The sequence below is a fragment of the Phocoena phocoena genome, chromosome 16 (genome assembly GCF_963924675.1).
Source record: "Phocoena phocoena chromosome 16, mPhoPho1.1, whole genome shotgun sequence".
In the NCBI taxonomy this organism is placed as follows: Eukaryota; Metazoa; Chordata; class Mammalia; order Artiodactyla; family Phocoenidae; genus Phocoena; species Phocoena phocoena.
The window spans coordinates 34,428,583-34,452,550 of record NC_089234.1 but is presented as its reverse complement, the minus strand read 5'-3'; the positions used below and the strand labels follow the sequence as shown (position 1 = coordinate 34,452,550).

General features: G+C 40.7%; 1 protein-coding gene across 4 annotated transcripts in view; it reads right to left on the bottom strand.

The window, feature by feature from the left end:
* The window catches only part of CPEB3 (cytoplasmic polyadenylation element binding protein 3), a 147,827-nt gene that overhangs the window by 4,629 nt on the left and 119,230 nt on the right, over positions 1-23,968 (bottom strand). For all 4 annotated transcript variants that reach the window (XM_065893825.1, XM_065893824.1, XM_065893826.1 and 1 more), the window contains one exon: positions 16,958-17,139. In XM_065893825.1, coding sequence (XP_065749897.1) covers positions 16,958-17,139 — 182 coding nt within the window. The remainder of the gene's footprint in view (positions 1-16,957; positions 17,140-23,968) is intronic.

The following is a 23,968-nucleotide window of genomic DNA, read 5'->3' as shown; positions in this document are numbered from 1 at the left end:
ACGGACTATCATTAATGTTTTCATCCCAAATGTTAGAAATTAGCAGGAAGGTGGCAAGTCTCTGTGATCAGGCTCCTTCCCACGCTGACCTCTAGAGCTGTTCTGGGGAAGAGCAAGCACTGTGGCCGCTGGGGCTATGGAGATGGGGACCCACATTTTTTCTGACATGAGCCAACTGCCTGACCAGTTTGGGCTGCCTCTGGATGCAGCCCGGAGGTTCCAGCAGGGCACGGGGCAGGGTACCGAGGGGCTGATGGGGAACAGCGTGGGGTGAGCAGGGACACAGGGAACACCTGGGATTGGACTCTGGCATTCCTGGACCTTCCCTTCTGAAGGCCCCTTCGCCGGCCTCCTCTGGAGTTCTGTCTCTGCTTGGAAGACCCACTGGAGATGACCTGTCCCAGCCCTTGGTTACCCAAGGGGGAAAATGTCTTTGCTCTGTGGCTCTAGTTCCCTTCCTCCTATTCTTCCCTCCTTGATCTAACAGGTTAGAGAGTGGGCTTCAAAAAAAAAAAAATCTCACATTCACCTCTGCATCATAATTAAAACTGTAGTGGCTCTCGGGTCATCTGCCTAGGTTCAAATCTCAGCCACATTACTAGCTGTACAACCTTAGGCAAATTTCTCAGGTACTCTGAGCCTCTGTTTCCTCATCTGTACACTGGGTGAAAAGAACAGTTCATACTTTATAGGGTTCCTATGAGGAGCAAATGAGTTAATCACATAAAGCACACAGAACAGTGCCTGGCACATCAGATGCCCTCATTAAGTGTAGTTATCACTCCCCCTGCTTCCTCTCTAGTCCAGGCCACCACAACGTGCATCCACACCTGGCCAATACTGATGGCCTCTGCACTGGCCACCAAGCTCCAGGCCTTCCCTGGGTCAATTCTCCTATGTCCAGGTAGATGTTTCAATCATCTCCCTTCTCAATGTTTCTTGCCTGGTCAAAAGCCCTTCAGGCTCTCCCCTACCTTCAGGAGTAAGCCCAGCTGCCTCAGTATAACGGGGTACTTACTCCCTGTCCCCTGCGACTCAAATGTAAGCCAGAGCCTTCAGGATTTGCCCCAATCTCCCTCCCATCTAGTCCCCAACTCAAACTCAACCTGGTCTCTAACTTACCCGCACTTTCTTCCCACCCTACATACTCAGCCCACCCAACAATTTCCTGTACCCGGTAAGGCCCCGTCTTTCTTTTCTCTTTCCTTCTTAGCATAAAATTAACAATCTTAAAGTGAACAATTCAGTGGCGTTGAATATATTCACAATGTTGTACAACCACTACCTCTATTTAGTTCCAAAACATTTTCTTTACCCCAAAAGGAAACCCTGTAGCCACTAAGCAGTTTTCCCTACCTTCTCTCCCTCCCCAGCCCCCGGCAACAACCTATCTGCTTTCTGTCTCTATGGATTTACCTATTCTGGATATTTTATATAAATGTAGTCACATAATTGTGACCTTTTGTGTCTGGCTTCTTTCACTTATCATAATGTTTTGGGGTTCATCCATGTCGTATACGGCAATATTTGATTCCTTTGTATGACTGAATAGTATTCCATTGTTTGTGTATGTATATGCATGTATATATATGGTATTTTGTTTATGTATTCATTCATTAATGGACATTTGGGTTATTTCTACCTTTTGGCCATTGTGAATGGTGCAGCTATGAACATGTATGTACATATGTTTGTTTGAATAATTGTTTTCAATTCTTCTCACTACATACCTAGGAGTAGACTTGCTGGGGCATATGACAATTCTATAATTAACTTTCTGAGGAACTGCCAAATTGTTTTCCACAGCGGCTGTACCATTTTGCATTCCCACCAGCAATGTAAAAGGGTTTCAATTTTTCCATATACTCACCAACACTTGTTCTCCATTTCTGTGATTATAGTCATCCCAATAGGTATGAAGAGATGTCTCATTGTGGTTCTGATTTGCAATTCCCTACTGACAACACTGAGCATCTTTTCATATACTTGTTGGCATTTGTATACCTTCTTTGGAGAAAGGTCTATTCAAGCCCTTTGCCCATTTTAAAAATTGGATTGTTTTCTGTTGTTGAGTTGTAAGACTTCTTTATGCATGCTAGATACTAGACTTTTATCAGATATATGATTTGCAAATATTTTCTCTTATTTTGTAGGTTGTGTTTCACTTTCTTGAAAATGTTCTTTGATGCACAAAAGTTCTTAATTTTGAGCAAGTCCAAGTTATCTATTTTTTTCTTTTGCTGTTCTTCCTTTTGATGTCATAGCTAAGAATCCACTGCCAAATTCAAGGTCAAGAAGATTCACTCCCTGGACTTCCCTGGTGGTGCAGTGGTTAAGAATCCACCTGCTAATGCAGGGGACACGGGTTCAAGCCCTGGTCCGGGAAGATCCCACATGCCGTGGAACAACTAAGCCCGTGCGCCACAACTACTGAGCCCACGCGCCACAACTACTGAGCCCGCATGCCACAACTACCGAAGCCCACATGCTCTAGGACTTATGCTCCACAACAAGAGAAGCCACCGCAATGAGAAGCACACACACCGCAACGAAGAGTAGCCCCCACTAGCCACAACTAGAGAAAGCCCACGTGGAGCAATGAAGACCCAACGCAGCCAAAAATAAATAAATAAAATAAATAAATTTATTTAAAAAAAAAAAAGAAAAAGACTTGCCCCTATGTTTTCTTCTAAGAATTTTATGGTTTTAACTCCTATAGTTAGGTTAACTGATTTCAAGTTAATTTTGTATATAGTGTGAAACAGGGGTCCAACTTCATTCTTTAGCATGTGGATATCCAATTGCCCCAGGACCATTTGTTGAAGAGACTATTCTTTACCCATTGAATGGTCTCACCAACCTTGTCGAAAACTAACTACAGGCCCAGCCTTTCAGTCCCACAGGGAACTATTCCTTTCTCCTTTGAACTTAATACTCCACTTTGCTCCTCTGGCATTTCCTATCTATAGTTCTGCCTTGGTCAGCATCTCTCCTTATCTTCAAGCAACTTGAGGACAGAATAGATCTGGGGAAGAATGTGATCTGCAGAGATTGTGGGCTCCTGGGGGGAGGGAGCTGTAGGCTCATGAAAGTGTATATAACCTGGCCTGAACTCCCTGTACTTGAAGGCCAAGAAGGAGCGAAGTGGTGGACTAAGTCCCCTCTGCCCTGAGGTGGGAGGACTACTGGTAGAGGCAGGGTTTGTGGGGAACTAGGAGCAGCCAGCTTTTCTACCTTCGGTCCATGAGCTGAGGACTGCTTTGCTTCTACCACCAGGTAGATGCCTATACTCAGGGTGCTCCAGCAACCAGATCTGAGTCCCAAAAAGCTCAGAAAAGGGGATCCAGCAGTGAGAGAGAGGATTGGTCTTTTACATTCAGCAAAAGAAAGCTGCCAGAGGAGAAAGACAATAGCCCTTTGTAATATATACACATGTGAAAAGAGTACTTAAGGAGATTCAAGCCTAGCAGGAAGGGCACTTTCCAGTAATATATATATATATATATATATATATATATATATTTTTTTTTTTTTTTTTTTAATGTTACTTTTGTTTAGGTGTAAAAGTGGCATTGTGTTTATGTGGGGGATTTTGTCCCTCAGTTTTTTTTGAGAGCTTAAATTAATTTTTTAAATTGAGGTTAAAGTCATAAAGAATTAACCATTTTAAAGTGAACAGGGACTTCCCTGGTGGCGCAGTGGTTAAGAATCTGCCTGCCAACGCAGGGGACATGGGTTCAATCCCTTGCCTGGGAACATCCCACATGCCGTGGAGCAACTAAGCCCACGAGCCACAACTACTGAGCCCACGTGCCACAACTACTGAAGCCCACATACCTAGAGCCGGTGCTCCGCAACAAGAGAAGCCACCACAATGAGAAGCCCGCGGCCAGCAACAAAGACTCAATGCAGACAAAAATAAATAAATTTATTAAAAATAAATAAATAAATTTTTAAAAGGGGAGGGGATTGAAAAGGAGCAGGATGGTGTGGGGCCCTCCTGCATACAATCCCCACCTTGGGTCCCCCATTTCTTGTTTGTAGAAAAAGACTTTAGTTTCCTGGGCTTTTCCTGAGTTCCAAAGAGCAGACTCAAGCAGTTACTAATTAGGGGAGTGAAGAAATGCAGAAACAAAGGAAAAATAGTCAAGAAACAACAGTTCAGTGATAAAACACAGTCCTAGTTCCTCCTCAAGGGAAATACATAACAATCTGACACATATCTTTGAGTTGTTCTGCAGGAACTAAGACCCTCACCCAGGTGGAGGATGGTGACTACATGCTGACCATAAGCATACAGACCCCTGATTGGTTAGAATCAGAAGGTTGATGATTAAGATTCCTGAAACACCACCCTGTTACCTCACCACCAACCAAACAGAAGAAAGTCATGCCCCCTGCAACCCTCACCTCAAATGTTGCCTTTCAAAGCCCTTCCGTGAAAGCTATCAGGGAGTTTGGGTCTTTTGAGCATTAGACTATGAAGGACACTGGTAGTTAGGTGGTCCTTATGCTAAAGAAGGGTGATTATTTTGGCTCAAATGGATTCATTCATTTGATGAATATTTGTGGAGTGCCTATTCCTTATATGCCACTGTATTGAAAACTGTAATACGATGAAGAACAAGACACAGTTCTTCCCTAAAATAATTTATGGTCTATTTGAGAGTTTCTTAAAGGTATTCCCAACCATTTGTAGTTTTTGCCATATCCTAATGCCATCTGTACTATTACTTGATGCTTTACCTGACTATCCAGATTAATTCTATTTTTCCCAATACACATCTACATAATTATTAAACACAGAAAAAGAATAGATATATGTGTATTATAACTGAATCACTTTGCTGTACACCTGAAACTAACACTGTAAATCAACTATACCCCCAAATAAAATGAAAATAAAATTTAAAATAAAATAACATAAAATAAAAAGAGGCTTCTCTGTTAACCACCTAAAACACCTGGAGTATCATTAAGCTACAGCACTTTGGAGACACCAACCTATTGCGATCACATTAGTGATCTACATGACCATTAAAGTTCAAATACTAGAGCCCTTCACAGAGCCAATCAAATCACCAAGCTGACCTTGTGGTTCAAAGAGATTTACAGGACCAGGAGATGAGAACTTCCTACAGAGAGAAACGCTTGAATTCATACTATACACCTAATGGTGACCATAGGTGAATGTATGGAGGTGATCATACCCAAGGATGCTGAGAACATGTGTAACTTATTGATGAGGGATAACTATTAAAGATAAGGAAGACTGATGGGGAATGCTGGATAAGTGGCTATAAAAAGATGGAAAAAGGGAATAATATAGGTAGAATGATATAGGCGAAGAAAAAGCAATACTTTAATAAACTAATCTCAATGTTGGCATTGTTGTGTTTCTAACAAGCTAGGGAAAATATTTTGCTTGGCAGTCATTTTGATATTGGTCAACATAATGACCTCCTAAAGTAAATAAAGCAATGACTAACAGCTCTTGGTGGCACAGAGGTGATACCTAGGGAGACCATAAACTATTCACAGGTCCAGAGTTCTCTCTCCTTGGACCCGAAAGGTTGTAGAAATGAGAAAGGAGGCATTAGCCAAGGTCAGGCTCAGCCTGAATTATGTGCTAAAGGTCATGATTAAGAACAGCTGGCCCCTGCTGCAGTCTGCCCTTTGGTGACAGGAAAAAAAACAAATTAAGTCTGTCAGATACCCAGCCGTCCCAAGGCATGTTTACAGGTGGCTGGAAGATGAGTAGCAGCAATGATTTCAGATAATGGAGTCAGAGGCCATTATCTCTGGACAAACTGGAGAAAGAGGCCAAGTGAAGAGGTATAATTTAACAGGGATAACTGTCTGGAAAGGCCTGCCCAGAAGTCAGGTAGGCCATTTCTTATCATCTGGAGCGACATGCTTCCTGGAAAGACCAATTTGTTTGGTGTACTCAAAGCTTTAAACATAACGCATTCCTAATCTTCTTGGCATGTGTCACAGAGTACATCTATCCAGGCCTAAAATCCACAGTAACCTCATTACCATTCCCACTAAACACGGTGTCTTTACAGTTGCTAAAGCAAGTCCTCCACCGGCAGGCAATACTAAGAATGTTTAAACATAAATTTTTAGTTTTTCAACTATGAGCTGGAATCCTGCTGTTTAGAAAGCAGATGACAGATGCCTAGGAAATTAAAGCAGCAACGTGAAAATAGCTTTTCCTTAGCAACAAAGTTATCCACAACCTTCCAGTTATAGCAAATTCGCAGTTATTAATTTTAGAAGAAATCTGGGGTAGATTAAAATAAACACAGCGAAAATGGTTGAATTTTATTTTCTTTTTACCTTTCAAAGGATGGGATTGACCATTTTTCATATTTTCAAGTGCTAGGGGAAGAAAGGTTTTTAAATCACCCTTATGCCTTTCCCACAAGGAAACGTACTCATGTGTGCTAATGTTGACACCTTTGCTATACGTCTATAGAACAGAGAGAGATCTGTGAGTGCTCTGTTTGGTCTTAAGATTACTTTTTCATGAAACGAAGAAGGTCCAGCTGACAGAATCCTGCATACTCCATACATTCACTCTCTAATCTCGTTTCCTTCCATGCTGCTTGGGAGTGGGGATGGAGGTGAGGGTATAAATCAGCCCCAAATCAATTTCTAGTAGTAGAAGAGTATATCATATAGAGAACAATGGGTAAGAAAGTCATTTAAAATCTATAAAATGCATGACTGCCATGGCATCACCACTCCCCAACCCCCCAGGATGCAGACGTGCAGAGCCCTCTGGCTCTATCCACTTAACTGGCTACATCATAACCTTGCAGGCCACAGCTTCCTCTACTATATTAGAGGTTTGGACCAGCTCTTCCAAGTAAAAATAAGCACTCAACAAGAAATTGCTAACTGACTGATACCCCTGCCTTCTGGGGTCAAAGAACTTGAATATCCTACTGAGATAACTACTTTAAAAAACTGTGGTTGTCTTTTTCCCATTAGTAATCTCATAACCAGTGTCTAAACTCAAATATGAGAAGGAAAGAAGAACACTTAATCACTCTAAAGAGTTTTCATATTAAAAATTATCACAATTCCACAGGAGAAGACATAAAAAGAGAGCAAAGGACAGAAGAGATGAGGGATCAAGACCAGGAAGGAGAGACAAGACAAAAAGGTCCCATGCCATTCAGAGAAGAGGAATATTTTTCTCTCTTTCTTAACATGACCCAAACTCTATTTTAAAAGCTATGTCTAGTCAAAGGCTCTGAGACTCCCAGGGCTTCAAAATAAGCCCATGTGGTATTCAGAAAATACCTGAACTCACTTCTGGGTGTTGCTTCCTCTCAAAGGGTCAAACCAAACATAGCTATAGCTACAGCTGGGAAACTTTCAAGCCAGCTCAAGGCCAGGGCCAGTAACAGCACCAAGTAAAAGGCTGGGTTGTCGGAGTCCCAGACTAAGGCTAGGACCAGAAATAGTCTGGAAACAGGTCGTCAGAACCCTCACTTCTTTTGCTATCGAGTCATCTCATATATTCTAGCTGTGGCCAGGGACAAAGAGTAGTATTACCAGCACTTCTGTTAGTAAGGTTACTAGTTCATATTAATCTTCATGTAGGCTAAAAATATAAAGCCTTTGATAACCTTTAGCTAAAATTCAGGCCCAGCATGTTTTCAGTGAAGAGAGAAAAGAAGATTAAATGTGTGAAGTACTTGAAGTGCTTGCAAAGAAAGGTGCAGTGGATAACATCTCACTAAATAAAAAATGGGTTATTCTAAAAAGTGCTATTCAAAGCAAATACGATGTGCTATGGCTTAACTATCACAATGTTCCTTAAATAAAAGTATCAGAAAGCTCCAAATTAGCTAACAAAGTCAGACTCTCAGGTCTTCTACACTAAGCTAAAATAGAGTCAAGAGAACATTATTTCCCAATGGTATACTGATTTCAAAACTATTTTCCCTTCTTGTATAGAGACTGATGTGTTAGAAAGATACAATAGATAATCTCAAGAAATCAAGAGATGAAGGACTACAAATACTAAAGAGAATAGCAACCACGCTTTCAGTGCCCTTCCCAGCATTCTGAATATGCAGCTACCCCACCCCAACCCTTTGTAGATAGAAGACTCATGTCCAACAATTCCATTTCTGGGTAGTCAAAAGAACTGAAAGCAGGATCTTGAAGAGATATCTGCACTATTATGCTCACTGCAGCATTATTCACAATAACCAAGGTGTGGGAGCAACTTAAATGCCCACTGACAGATGAATGGACAAAGAAAATGTAGTATATACGTAAAACAGTATATTATCCAGAAGTAATAAGGAAGGAAATCCTGTCACATGTGACAACATGGATGAACTTTAAGGACATTATGCTAAATGAAATAAGCCATTCACAAGAGGACAATCACCACATGATTCCATATGAGGAATCTAAAGTAGTCAAACTCATAGAAAGCAGAAAGTAGAATGGTGATTGCCAGGGGCTGGGGGCAGGGGGAAGTGGGGAGTTGCTGTTCAAAGGGTATAAAGTTTCGATTACGCAAGATGAAAAAGTTCTAGCGATCTGCAGTATAACATTGGGCTTATGCTTAACAATACTGTACTGTACACTTAATTTGTTAAGAGGGTAGATCTCATGTGTTTTTTTCACCACAATAAGAAAACAAAAAAAAAAAAAAAGAGAGAGACCATATGGTGGGCGGGACAAACTTGGGAAAAGGACCGAGGAAGGGAAAAACAATCAACTGCTTACTAAACTTTTGATTTTGAGCATGAAAGAAGAAAAGAAGCTGAAAACACTAATTACTCAACTGGGTTCCCTGGAACACTATTCCCAAGAGATGGTACATTTTAGAAGAGCTCCATGACCAAAAAATTTGTGAAAAATTGCATATTGTTTCCTTCTTGGATGTTCACAATGAGATTAGTATATAAAAGCTTCTAAGAAGTCCTAGAATAAACTAGCCAATTTAACTTTCTTCAAGAAAGCATTTCTAAACTCATTTGACTCAGAAAAAGATTTTCTTTTATAAAATAAATATTAAAATCCCAAGGGATTCATGTTTCATGGAGAATAATGTAGGAAATGATGATTTGGGGAACTAATTTTAGGGACAGATTCCTGGGCAGGGCAGACCTGCCTACTGAGAGTTCTTCCTCCTGTTTCACAAACCCAAATAACCAACCAACATTACCCCTATCTTGCCTGAAATATTTAACTCCTTTTATAATGTGAAATTCCAATTAGACTGTCTAATAAACATCTTCCAGAAGAGCTCAAATATTAGTCATTTATTATTTCATGTAAATTAATGTGTTGTCAGTGTCACTGTGTATTGACAGAGTACTTTATAGTTTTCAAAACCACTTTAACACACATACACATGTCCTTCCTTCAAGCTACACAATTAGTAGGTATAGTTAAGACTAAACCCAAGATCGGCTGATTCTAGTCTAGTATCCTTTCTACTAGAACAATAGCTGTGCTAAACAATAGCTGTGGGAGGGATCCCTGAGATTTTTATAAAGAAATAGTTCACATAAATCAAATCATATGGTTTTTTTTAGATTAAGGGAGACTCAACTGATTCTACCCTTACAAATTTTCTCAGGACCATGGAGAGTAGACAAAAGAGCAGAAAAATGGCCATGTTTTAAAAAGATTACCCATTTTCTAATGATCTCATTTTTCACACTACAAAAATCTTTCATATGTAAGTGACCTAGACGAGTTATAAAGAAAACTGGATTTAGCAGAGCTTTCACATCTTAAGTGTTCACTTGGCATCACTTCTAAAAATACCATTAAAACAGACAGAATGAGTACAGGTGCCCTCTTTTGCCCTTATTGTACTTAAATACTTTAAACTGCTCCAGTTTTTCACAGAAACACTGTTCAAAAGAATATAAGTAAAATTTAATCCTAACCTTTTACTCAATTTCAGGTTCAAAATCGTTTCATTATCAGAGAAGGTAATGGTAAAAACACCTCTTTCTAGACTAAAGAGAGAAATACCTTCAATCCTTTAAATAGAAAATGCATCCAGGTGTTTACACCTTTAAAGGAAACCTGAGTCTCTACATACATGTCTTGACTAACATCCAACTTGCGTGTTAACAGATGGGCACTTATGTTAAATTTTCTTTTTTCTTTTTATTTTTTTTTAGTGTCAACTTCAACTATTTCATTATCCTTATATTAAAGATTCTGAGTGAAACTGAGTAGGCACTTTAAAAGACAAAAAAAAAAGAGAACGAATCAACTATTAGTCTTGGACATATGGTTAGGAACCAACAGCACAGTTTAAATAGGCCAAGCTCAGCAATGACACAAATCAACATCTGTACAGCCTAATCACTTTCCAGAGCACTTCTTCACCTTCATTGTTTATCTGTGTAATAAACCTTAAGATTGTTAGGCTAGTGTTCTTATTACTCTGGGACAATAAAATCAAGCCTCAAAAGGTTAAGTAACTTGCCCAAGGTCACATTATGGCTGGGAGAAGAGCTAGGAGTATAAACTCAGATCTCTCAGTTCCTAAGCCAGGACACTTTTTTTTTTTTTTACTACAGCCATGGTTCTGTGGGTGGTGATGGCAGGAGTGGGTGTGGGACCCTCAGATACATAAACACCCCCCCCCCCGCATTAGTGTTCTAGGGAGCTTCCGTTACCCATGAGAGTGTATGCCAAGGCAGAAGAAATGCTGAGAACACTGTGCTGGGTATCATACAACTTCGATATTGTCATCATAGGGATGAATAACCAGTTGACCAGTAACTGTTGAACATTAGCCATAAAATATGCATAAATGTAAGCCTTAAAGGATTTATTTCAAGATGTTAATAACTTCTCTTTTGAAGTAAAAACTGAGGCATGAATTGTATTTGTCTCATTTATAATAATGTTCAATAACAAGGGTCATTATGACAGCAAAAATGCCAGTTTCACTAAACGTTATAATCCAGTGGACTTGCATTGGCTCACACTGACTTAAAAAAGGGTTTACATGAAGACAAAATAAAAATTAAAATCAAAACAATTGCAAAAAAAAATTTCAAATTCATTTTGTTAATATTCAAAATGACCTATAGACATACTGACAAATTCTGATATCAAACTCCAGATGTGCCCTGTTCTGTGCAGTATATGTTCACCTGAAAAGTTACATGAAATATGGAAACATGTATAAAACTAACTAAAGGACCTATAATACAACTCAGGGGTTCCTACCCAGGTCTGTGGAAAAATGACTTCATAGAAGAAGTGGATTTAAAGAAACATTAGACCCTGGATGAGCAGCAGCGTTCGGGAAGGGAGTTCCATAAGCAGAGGCAGCTCTCATGTCAATTACAGGTGCCTTGAGAGTCTCCAAGCCTCTCCTAGATTCTTCTCTGTTGCAAATAAAGGGGGTTGGATGAAGTCATGCCCAAGTTAAAGTCTAGCTTTAATGTACTATAAGTGTCAAAGAATACTTTTTGATACGCTAAACAGCAAAACCTAAACTTTGTTACTCAAGTGCGTGCTTAACTAAGTAAAAAAAGAAAGCTGTGCAGAGTGCCCTCTGGTGGACAGTTGGACATGCCAAAGGGCTTCCCATCTGGAAGCTCTCAATCAGCATTCATTCAACAACTCATTCATTCATTCAAATATAATTAAATAATGTGTGTCCACTGTGTGTCAATTATTGAGTATACAGTAGCTAACACGAGAGACACACAGTCATTGACTGCCCTCATCGACTGCAGTCTAGAAGCATAGGTGGACATTAAAGCATTGCTTCATTACAGAGGTATTTAATGCCACAAAGGAATAATAGATGGTATTATGACAATGATCTATGGGGAAGATGTAAGATCCACTGAAGAAAGGATTCCTACAATTTTCATAATTAAGCTGAGACCTGAAGGAAAAGTGAGCTTTAGGCAGGCAGAGGAAACAGTATCCATAATCACCCTGTAAAATAGAGAAAAAGGCCAGTTGTGATTGGCTCAAGATGAGGAAATGGGAGCTGAGGCAGAGGTAGTATGTAGTACACGAAGGGTCATGTAGGCAGTGTTAGTTAAGGATTTTGACCTTTAACCAAAGAGCAGTAGAGCATAATCAAAAGGTTTAAAGGAGGGAAAGATGTGATTCAAATCATGATTTTAAAAGATCGCTTTAGTTTTTTAATGTAAAGAATGAATTGGAGTTGGGCAAAAGTTGAAATTGGAGCTGCTTCTAGTCCTTGCTCTCCCATATACCGTCCTAGTTTATTCTACACACTTACTGAGTGTCAGCCAAGTGCCAAGCACTCCCATTCAGACCTCTGGGCACAGGTGGCAGAGTCAAGATCATGGCAGCTGCGTAAGGAACTACCATTAGAAGCCTCTTCCACTTCTGCTAGTCCTCCCATTGCTACGCATACTATGGCGAAAAGCTTGTTGATGCGTAGATTTATCAGCCCACTCCAACAAGTCACATATTCTCGGGGGACCCTAATTACTGCCATAGCAGGGGGCAGAAATTTGCCCCAACAGCCTGGGCTGCCTTGTTCCTGTGACTTCAAAGAGCACAAGTTAATAAGTAGGATCCCCTCCCTATAATGAGCTGAGTAAAATTATACAGGATAAATGCACTATCCCCCAACTCCCTGTGTCCTCACTGGGGTCATTATTCAATTGATCCTTTGATTGCAGACTTGAAGGATGCACATTCAAATACTTTTTCCTGTGTTCTAAAATTGACTGTGGTGATGATTGTACAACTATGTAAATATATTAAAACTGAATTGAATACTTTAAATTGTTGATTTGTAGGGTATATGAATTATATCTCAATAAAGTTGTTACCAAAACAAAAATTTTTTAAATCACCTCTTCTTTAAAGATGATGACATGGATGAGTGAGACGACAGCAGAGATAAAAGTGCCAAAGCCATAGGTGCAACTGTTTCTGTAACTGTTGCATACTGGCATATTTTATATTCATAGGCAAGCCAGAAGTCTCTACGATGATGAGAAGAAATCTAATCTATAAAGGTTGTGTTTTCCAGCTTAGCCAAAGAGCAGCAATAACAACGACGATGACGATACATAAACATATAAACTCTCAAAAGAGATGTCTTTTTTGAAAAACGGTGGTTGGATATAAAAGAGGTTAATGAAATATATCAATCAGATCCTTCTTCATTTACCTCCCACAGTTTACCTAGGAAAGGTGCAGCCTGAGAACATATACCTTAAGCAGTGCTGGAACTTCCATGATTCCAGACATTGCTGCTCTGCAGGAGGCCCTCTCCCACTCTCCATATAGGGCAAACAGTGAAAGAGGAAAGGGCTGCAAACACGAAGCAAGTGGCCTGTAAAATGCCATCTATACTTGTTTTTGTTTTTTAAATCTGCTGATTCCACTGAATCTGCATTTATAATGATACAGACAGCAAAAGAGATTCCTTTGACCAGGAGGATAATAAAGGTTGAAGCTATTCAAAATAGTCAAGACCTCGGTTTAAAAGCAACTTTAGGCTAACATTAGAATGAAGGAGAAAAAGACTATAGCATCTTGGAATTTGCAATAGCAAGGAAAAGGGATTGTGGGCACAGGTAGACACCTGCCACTGACTTTCAAAGCTTCAAAACCTTAGCTATGAGACTATTGCTAAAAACATGGAAGGGTTCTTCAGGAAAGAAGGGTGTGCCCGACAACAGAAATTCTCCACGGTCAATCAAGAACAGAGCCCCTAAGAAAGAAAAAGGGCATTACCTAAGGAAATACTAATATGCTTACACATAATGGGAGCTCTCTGGAAAGCTCAAACTTAAGCTTTAGAAGAAAGACACATAAATATAAAAGTAGAATCAACCTAAAAAAGCATCTACAGCAAACGATGCTGTTAACAGAGGCTCAGAATGCCAGAGACAACAAAATAAGGTATTGCTGGCCATGTTCAAAGCAAGAAGAAAACAAGAGGATGGAGTAACAGTTTGGGAGAGAGGAGCGTAATATTCACAGAAGACCGGTGAAAAAGGAGCCCCACTCAAGATGGAAGCTGACTTCCTTCTCTTATAATAAAGAAAATGGTCTGCACCTTGGTCAGGGCAAACAAAGAGCATGAAGATGGAGCTGGGAGACAGGGAGAGAAAGGAATCCATCACTTTCAATGATTTCCAGTTCTCCCACTTACATGACTCTCATCCTAGGGCACTGAAGGAACTGATAGGTCCCTTTTGACACCATGTGGATGGAGATGGCATTCTTTTGCCCACAATAGTCCCACTCTACATGTGTCCAGTGAGTCACACTGTATATATTACTTTCTTGCTCAGTATCTCTTCTGGGCTTCTCAACAATCTAGTCGGATACACAAAGCTATTACTACTGCCCTCATTATACACTGAAACTCAGAATTTAAAAGTGACCTGCTCAAAATCACACAGCCCACCAGGAACAGGACCAGATCTAAACCTGGTCATCTGACTCTAGCCAGTGCCCTTTTCACTATCCAGTGTATCTTTTCACTGCATCTTCAGCAGAGCAACCGATAAAGTTCAAGCTACATAATATTAACAACAGTGTAAATATACTTCCAGCAAGATGAATACTATTAACCAGCAAGTGCCAGTTAAGCATCTATTAACTGCCGTATGACTCTGGCTGTTCAATCTTCAAATCTCATTTAATCTTCATACCATCCCCAGGAGGGAGTTGCAGATGAGGACCCAAGGCTCCCGGCACTGAGTAACTTGCTTGAGTCACCAGTGACTGGCGCAGCAAAGGCTTAACTGTAGTGGAATCTGTTCTAGCTTCAAACTCCATACTCCTTCCATTACAACTGACTGTTAACCCTAAATGTTTATCAAGAACTACTCTAAGATATGGAGGATATGGTTAACCCAAATACAATGAGCAGAAAACAGTCAATGGCTTTCCTGAGTCTTGAGAAGTTTGATGTGCCAAATACATTTCTATAGCATGGCCTATGATTACGCTAACAAAAGAAAAGCCACTTCTTTCTTTTTTACCTACGTCAAAGTCGTATGAGAGTCAATGCTGAGGGCATGAGCATAGCAGGGGTGAGAGTAGAGGCAGGCAATAAAACAAATAGTGCCTGAATTTTCTATGATGCTTAAAGGGGTTCAAAGATTACTGTAATCCCTGGGATAAGTGTGCTTCTTTCTAACTAAGGAATAGGCCAGGAGGTTGTTAGGGTGAGAGCAAAGGAAAGATATAAGCATGAGCAAGTGGAACCTTCTTTTATCATCTCTAGGACCTACCTCCTGAGAAGTCTCATTAGTTCTGGCTTCAGAGGGGAACAAAGAAAGCTACTGTGATAGAGATGAAAACATAAGCGCTCTTCAGGTTAAGTTTATTGCCTGGGATCACCAGTGATGGGGGCAAGAGCGGTCTAAATGTAATGGGATCTGGGGCTTCAGACTCACAAATGTATAGGCACTAGCAAGTCCACCAGCAGCAGTAGTTAAGAGAACACTCCACATAACACCATTTGTCAATTCAACAAAGGTTTATCAAGCATCTACTGTGTCTGTACATCAAGCAATGGGTAAGCTCTGTGGAGCTTACAGTCTGTAGAGGAATTACTGATACAGAAGGGGTGCTGTGGGCACTTGAAAACTAGGAATGGAGCTGAATGTTTATCACCCCTGAGTTTCCACTGATTCAGAGTGCTTCAAAATTCTGTAAAACTTCATTCATTTTAATTAAAAAACAAACCACCACTACTTACTTTTAAGGATCCCAGTAGATGCAGCAAATAGACTATTTATTTTAAGCACTGGCTTTTGTAATTTAATCTATGTCTTAAAGAAAATGTAATCTTGTTGACTATAAAAAAAAATCATCACCAATTGAAACTTTCACCTCCTAAGAAACTTAGGTCTACTACGCAAAATTAGTCAGTCAACCATAGAGAGTATAGGTGAAACTTTGTAATACAACATATTTACTACTTTACATATTCTAGTCCAGTGTATGCCCCAAGAACAGCCTTTGCTGGAAGCATTAACAACCACTGTACAATTGCACAGGGAGGTGTTTAGACTTGATGTTCTCCCACTTGATCTTTTAATCTATCAATACAGGTCCCAGATTAGCTACTGACACCTTCTATTCCCCCCAAGCTTCCAAACAGCAGCAGAGCTGGAATTTAAGGGATTTAAACCTGTGTCTGTCTCCAAACCCAACTGAACACACCAATGCCCTAGAGCTCTACTGCCCCCTGTTTAGATGAGAGGTAGCAAATCTGAGTGCCTCTACTGGTCAGGTAGGTAACACCAATGAGCAAAGAGGCAGGTAATGGATATGCATATTTGGTATGAGCAGGAGAACTATGGGAGTTGGAGAGGGGACTGGAGACGACCGCAGCTATTTGGCTCCAATGACTGCTACCATGTATGCTCTTGCAATTTTTTTTGGCCATGCTGCGTGGCATGTAGGATCTTAGTTCCCCAACCAGGAATTGAACCCGTGCCCCCTGCAGTGGAAGCACGGAGTCTTAACCACTGGAATGCCAGGGAAGTCCCTATGTTCTTGAAATTTTAAAAGAAACCAGAACTTCAAAATTTTATGCATACTCCTGAATATTAACATTAAATGTTAGTTCAAGTTTGTTTGTTTTAAGAGTACCACATGGGTCAAGCAGATTACCAGCTCTCAATCTTCGTTAACGTGCTGTTGGCATCATATTTTGAACAGCACTGGTTTGCTTTGCTAAATTCTGCAGTGTTATTTTCATAAGTGTAACATCACCCTGGGGATGGGTGAGGCAGAAAGTTCATTAACGCCTTAAATACGAAGGGCACTCTCTTTTTCAGGCAGCCTAGATGGACTCATGGACTAATGTCATGTAAGGCAGAGCTGCTCACTTTGATCACAAGGTGCTTTTCTCCCCAGGGGCCCACAGAATAAATTTCATTTCTTTCCCATAGCAATTATAACCTGAGCAGCTGCTTACCCGTTTGTCAATGTCATTGTGTTGGAGCTGCACAAAGCGAGCGCTGATGGCTGCAATGTAACTCTGCTGATTGGAGAATGCCACGCGGCCAGCACCTTTGGGGTACTTCAGCTCTGGGTCCGTATCAATGCCAGCATAGCAGACACCGCCATACAAACGGTCCATGATCATTGCCAGTTCAACTGCAAGAAAATAAACACTGTTCGTTATAAATGTTTAGAAGGTACTCTTGCCCAGGAGAAGGAAGGACTATGTAAGGATCATGCAGTGTAATTAAGAAACAGAAAAGCCATGTTAAGTCTCATGAAGAGTGTCTACACCAGTCTTACAACTCAAGAAGGGGAGCTCCTCATAGGGTATTTGAAAACAAAATGAAAAAAAATTTTAAGAGTTTACATAATCAGAATTTCAGCAACAGTACAAAAGAAATGATCTATCAGCAATCCTCCTGTTCTAATTTCTAACCGCTTAGTCCACTGGAGTGGGCCCTGGGTAGGCAAAGCATTTCAGGTACCCCAACAAGTTAATAAGAAACAGCTCTACTTACTGACCTCTAGGACTGAAAGCAATTACTGAAGTCACATTACTATATTAAGATCAAGCTATAGGAAGAATTTAATTTAAAAAAAAGAATTTAATTCATTTTAACTAGAGGCAATATGTTTACAGGCTTAAAGTAAATCTCTACAATTAAAAAAAATAAGATTTTAAGAGTATATACTATCTCAATTGAGAACTCTCCATACTAACTTCTCACACTGAATTCTTAAATAATAGTACTAAAAATGATCACAGCAGCAATGATTTATTGAGCACTTACAATGTGCCAGGAAACACTAAGCTGCTACAAAGGCAGTAAAAACATACCCATCCTACACCCTACTATAAATCCAGAGGTCTGGTCTGCACACCTCACCATATTTCTTCTAAGTATACCTTTATATTGATATATTTGCAAAACACCTGTACAGAAGGCACTTGGAAATTGGACCATTCCAAAGGTCTGATATTCTAAAATTGTCCTCATCAAAAGGTACCATGGAGAGACACATAGCAGTTACTTACCTGGATCCAAATTGCCTGAAGGTAATTGTTTACTTGATACTGGATGGCACCTCCTCCAGGTATGACCATTCCTTTCAGTCCACTCACATGGTTTAAGTCCAAAAGACTTAGTCCTACCCCTGGCGAACGACCCAAGAATCCACTTCCCTCAAACACCTACGCATGGCATTTGGAAAGGAGCAGACAGGGAAGACAGATGATGACCTCGGACACAGCCAGTGTGCAAAGACCATCAGACAGTAGAGCTCCACAGGAATCAGTATCTGGGGAGAAGGAAAGCAGCACAACCTGGAGGGGTAGGGGCAGAACTCTGCAGCGGGTACAAGGGCTGAAGGGCTGAACGGTGTAAGATTTCTACAAACAGAAGGAAAGCCAAACTACTGGTTCCTGTAATAGGAAGCTGCTGAGGCAGTAAGAAAGCTATATCGCCAGACAGAAGGGCTGTCTTTCTATTCAACTTCTTCAAAATTTGTCCCCAAACCAGACTGCCTAATACTGGTAATTGTTTTCTAAGTGCCTGTTTCTAACTGGAAGAATGACTTCCAACCAACAGGTAATTTTCAGAAGGTGAGAAACTAAACTAGCAATAATTAAGCCAGAGAATAAGTGATTTTAAAGACAGAACAGCAGAAAGCTATCCCAATGATCCCATTATGATCAGAATTACTGAGTCACATCAGCCAAGGGAACACTGCTGGTTAGAGCCCAAGTGAACCCTGACTGCAGTCTTGGGGCAGGATCCAGGAATCACACTCATTCAAACAATGCAATAAGAATCATGTGTGTACCCTAAATATCAGAGTTCAGTAGGTCCTCATACTTCACCCCGACAACTTCTGATGGATTGGGGACTTCCTCACATAGCTAACATTATTCCAGTTACAGAGAACAAGAAACTGAACGTGGGATTAATTCACTGCAGTCATTAATGAATTTCCTTTATTAGTCAAGTGGGCTTAGTAAAATATGTAACCTCAGGGCCTGGAAATTAAACACTAATTTTCCAAAGACCTGGCTTCCTCTGGAATGGAATAAGACAGTGAAAACTCCCTCAGCCTGGTGAATGGCCAGGAAAAGAATGTTGTCAAGGGACTGAATACACTTGTCTTCCACCCTTAGGAAGGATTCAAGAAAATATCTAATTCACAAAGAAGGTATACATACCAGCTGTGAGCTTGAAGCTCCAGCTGAAGAGAAGAGTTACCGTAACCACGGGTTCTTCTACTGCATCTTGGTCTCCAAAGGAACCTTAGGGATCCTCAGATGCCACAGATGGCACCTTCCACAAGCACTTTGTGGATCTGGCTGCTGGAAAATCATCTTCACGTGCCAAAGATTAGGTCATGGCTGCTGCTGCTGGCAGTTATGTACTTTTGATAGGAAGAAGAAACCCTCAGTCACTTCTGTTTTTATGAAAACTATATAAATAAATAATTTCCACTTAAAAGCTTATATACAGTCATTTTCTTGGCCACCCAAAACTCTGCAGGCATTTGAGCCAATGAAGTCTCACTCAAGTGAAGGGCAATTTGTTGAGAAGCTACAAGAAAGAAACCAAGGTGACTAAAGGAAGTTTTCTGGGGGGGGAAGAACATGAAGATTACCCATCTCTCTACCTTAATCTGTATTTTAACTACAAAAGTTCTAATACTGTGATGACCCTTGAAAGAAAGTAAATAATGACCAAACAACTGCTGTTTGTTTTTGGTCCTTTACTCAATCAGCAAGTCTTCACTTTAGTGAATACTTTTTGCAGGCTAAACTCATGCTGGGCTCAAACACAATAGGTAAGTCACCTAAGTACTAAACAGACTTTTTAATTATTGAGAAAAGTAACCAGTTGGTAAAAACAGCATTAAAAAAAATACTAACAATTCATCCACTACACAGGTAACTAACAAACACAGAGCAAGCTCTCCTCAAATCCTACAAATTCCCAATCCGAAAATATTTTTAATATGGAAGATACAAATTCACCTACAGATGTCATAATGTACCACTACTTTTAGAGACTAGGTTTTAAAGGGTTCTTTAGAGTGAGTATTATCAGTTAATGTAGGAAAGTCCCATATAAATTCCCTTCCTCTGATTAGGGGGGAGCTAAGCCAAGAAGAGGGCTACCATTTTGACTACTTGGGAGGAAGAGAGAAAAAAAGCAGTAAGGATCAGGTAGAAATCAACTAAAACCTTCGTGGGTCTATCTATACTTTATGATCTCAATCCTGCTCAAGAAATGTGAGTCCTTGGGCTTCCCTGGTGGTGGAGTGGTTGAGAGTCCGCCTGCCGATGCAGGGGACACGGGTTCATGCCCCGGTCCGGGAAGATCCCACATGCCGCGGAGAGGCTAAGCCCGTGAGCCATGGCCGCTGAGCCTGCACGTCCAGAGCCTGTGCTCCGCAACGGGAGAGGCCACAACAGTGAGAGGCCGGCGTACCGCAAAAATAAATAAATAAATAAAATAATAAAAAAAAAAAGAAATGTGAGTCCTTGATCAAGGAAGTGTCTTATCTGGAAAATGTAGTCAAACCACCTACTAAACCTATGACAGTGAAACCTCATTCTAAACCATCCTCTGTAGAGGACAAGGACAGCGTAGCTCCCCAGAGCACGTTCTTAACATTTAACCTGAGGAAGATGAGGCTACCGGAGCAGGACATACAGGTAGAGGCTGAAATTCAGACAGATGGAGGTGACAGCAGGCATAGAGTCCATGAGGAAGTCAGGAATCTCCAAACCACTTCTATTTTTTCCTTCCCATCCAGACAGTGTTCACGGCGTCTGTCTGGTCACCACAGGGGTGGGAAATTAGGAGTTCTGGTAGCTATATCCAAGGGTATTCTGTACTTTGGATAAGATGTTCTGTGCTCTTAAGACAACTCAAGTCATCTCATAAACAACTGTTCCATGGTAACAGTACACTTCTATGAGTATAACCCACACATTGGCTCTTGTGATGAGCTTCACCATGTCCCAGACTGGAGAAGGAAACAAGAATATTGCAGTTGTATGTAGTATATAGCGTTTCCATGAATTCCTCTGGGTTGTGGTGACTATGCCCTGAAGGTGAATCTGAACCCCAACTGTGGTTCCTTGTTTTGCTCCTAACTCTTCACAGAGATCTGAAAGGGACTTCAGTTCATCAGAAAGAAAATCATGATGACTCCCCATCCTGTCCCATCCCAGGATCCTGTTCCTGTCATTTAATTAGATTTCAAAGCTAGCCTAAGGCAATGTATAAGTCTGAGACACTGTGAGAGCCAAACGGGGTAGAGCAGGAATGAGGATTCCTGAGGGAAATACTACACACAATTCTAAATTGTGAATCTAGAAGCTACATTTCTCCTCTTTGGAAATAACAAAGCAGACAGGAAAGAGGCATAAGGCACCTCAGGATTACAAGAGGTCTGGACTTCTGAAAGAAAGGAAAATTCAACTTGAAGGTGGACTTTCTGGGTTTACGATTGCTGAGTTGGTTCATGAGAGCAGTTCACACATCTTTAGTGGAGGAAATGTGCTCATTAGCTTCCACCCTGCATGAGACATTGGGAAGTTAAGAATATTTTCAAATAAATGATAGGAACAACCAACTAAGTAAGAAGGATAAGAGTTTTAATTTGATTAAATCGAGCTGGTACCAGATTGACTGTTATTGCTGTTACTGCGACAACAGATCTCAGATCTCAGCTTGATAAAGCAGCTTCCTTCTGTGCAAAGAGCCCCAAACTTGAAGTCTGGAGATCTGAGTTTGAACCTTGATTTTTTCACTTGTTGTGGTCTTGACTAATCACCCCCTTTGAACTCTGCTCCCTTATCTCTACAATGAAAAGTCTACCACTTATAACCTCACAGGGTTATCATGAGGATTAAACATACATGAGAGCTCTGGGCACACTGCTGGGCAAAGAGCAGTGCTCAAATGTTTAGTTTTGTCCAGCAGTTGTTTTTCCCTCTACTCATAAATCTTTGCTTAACATTTACTTGGCCTGGTTTCTGCTCCATAAGCACCAGTTCATCCCAGTCTTACTTTGGCTCTATGCTAATGTTGCTCAAACTGCCACTGATATGGCAAACTTTGACATCGGCTGTGGGTGAGAGTTTGCTTTTTTGGAGGAGGAGCAAACAAACACAGACATTATAAAATCCTTAAGCCTAAGGGCAATGCAGTTAATCAAGTCAGTATGCCAATTCTGGAGTTTATCTGAGACAACTCATTCTGAACTTAGGACTTGGTGAAAGAAAAAGATTCTACCAAAAAAAAAAGGTGTCCACAATGTTCATTGCAGCGCTATTTACAACAGCCAGGACATGGAAGCAACCTAAGTGTCCACTGACAGATGAATGGCTAAAGAAGATGTGGCACATATATACAATGGAATATTACTCAGCCATAAGAAACGAAATTGAGTTATTTGTAGTGAGGTGGATGGACCTAGAGTCTGTCATACAGAGTGAAATAAGTCAGAAAGAGAAAAATACCATATGCTAACACATCTAATGGAATCTTAAAAAAAAAAAAAAGGTTCTCATGAACCTAGGGGCAGGACAGGAATAAAGATGCAGACGTAGAGAGTGCACTTGAGGACAAGGGAAGGGGGAAGGGTAAGCTGGGATGAAGTGAGAGAGTAGCATTGACATATATATACTACCAAATGTAAAACAGATAGCTAGTGGGAAGCAGCTGCATAGCACAGGGAGATCAGCTCTGTGCTTTGTGAGACCTAGAGGGGTGGGAGGAAGATGCAAGAGGGAGTGGATATGGGGATAGATGTATACATATAGCTGATTCACTTTGTTATACGGCAGAAACTAACACAACATTCTAAAGCAACTATACTCCAATAAAGATGTTAAAAAAAAAAAAAGGTGTTGGCAGGGGGACTTCCCTGGAGGTCCAGCAGTTAAGACTCTGTGCTTCCACTGCAGGGGGTGCGAGTTCCATCCCTGGTCTGGGAACTAAGATACTACATGCCGCATGGTGCAGCCAAAAAAAAAAGAGACAGAAAGAAAAAAAAAGAAAAAGCTTCTAGTGCTGACAAACTTGACATACAGATGATTTCTGCCTGCTACCACTTCACTGAACAAAAAGGCTATGGTTATAATACTCCTATTTCCTTAATCATAAATCAGGATGTGATTCCTAATACATGTGGACTACCAGAATGTTTGCAGAATGTCTGAAATAAATGCTCTTAGAAAAATTCATCATGTATGTTCTCTAGATGTATGTCATACCTTACTGAATATTTACCTCAAAAATTTTTTTCCCTAGAATTTCCATAGAAAGCCATCCTCACAACAGTGAGGTGGGGGGAGTTGGGACGGGGGAAGGTGGAGAAGGAAATTTCAGGATCCATCACAGAATATTAGCAGGGGAGAAAAAGACAGGAAAGAATCATCAGAGCAATAGTTAGGAAGATGGGAGACCCAAAGATGATGGGCAAATGGTAGGCTCTAGGAACTCAAGACTGATCTGTTCTGCAGGACCTGTCAGATAAACTGTCAGAAGGAAGTCATAAAGTGGAGGAACAGCTCACAGATGCCTCTAATTAGAGAGGAAGACTGAGGGTTTTTCAAGCCTGATCAAAATTGGAAGTGGATGGGTCCCAAAGCTTGATCACTGAGGCAGCCCCCAAATGAGATGTCTAAGCCAAGAAGCTAGAGTCAGAGAACACTCACGTTTACAAACCAGGGAAGAATACAGGGACCAGATCCTTCATTTTCCACTTTTTCCTGGTGGTCTCCTCATAACCCCCAAGCTCTTAGTTGGCACTTAGCTGCTCTCAGAGCAAAGAGATGTGGTCTGGAGAGGTTCTAATGTCATAGGGATATGCAACAGCGATACTTCCATGCTGAGATTTAGGAAGACATGCTGCTTACAACACTTGAATGAAGAGTGGCAACATGCTGTTGCACATCCACGTAGTAGCGGGAGGAGAGACAGACCAG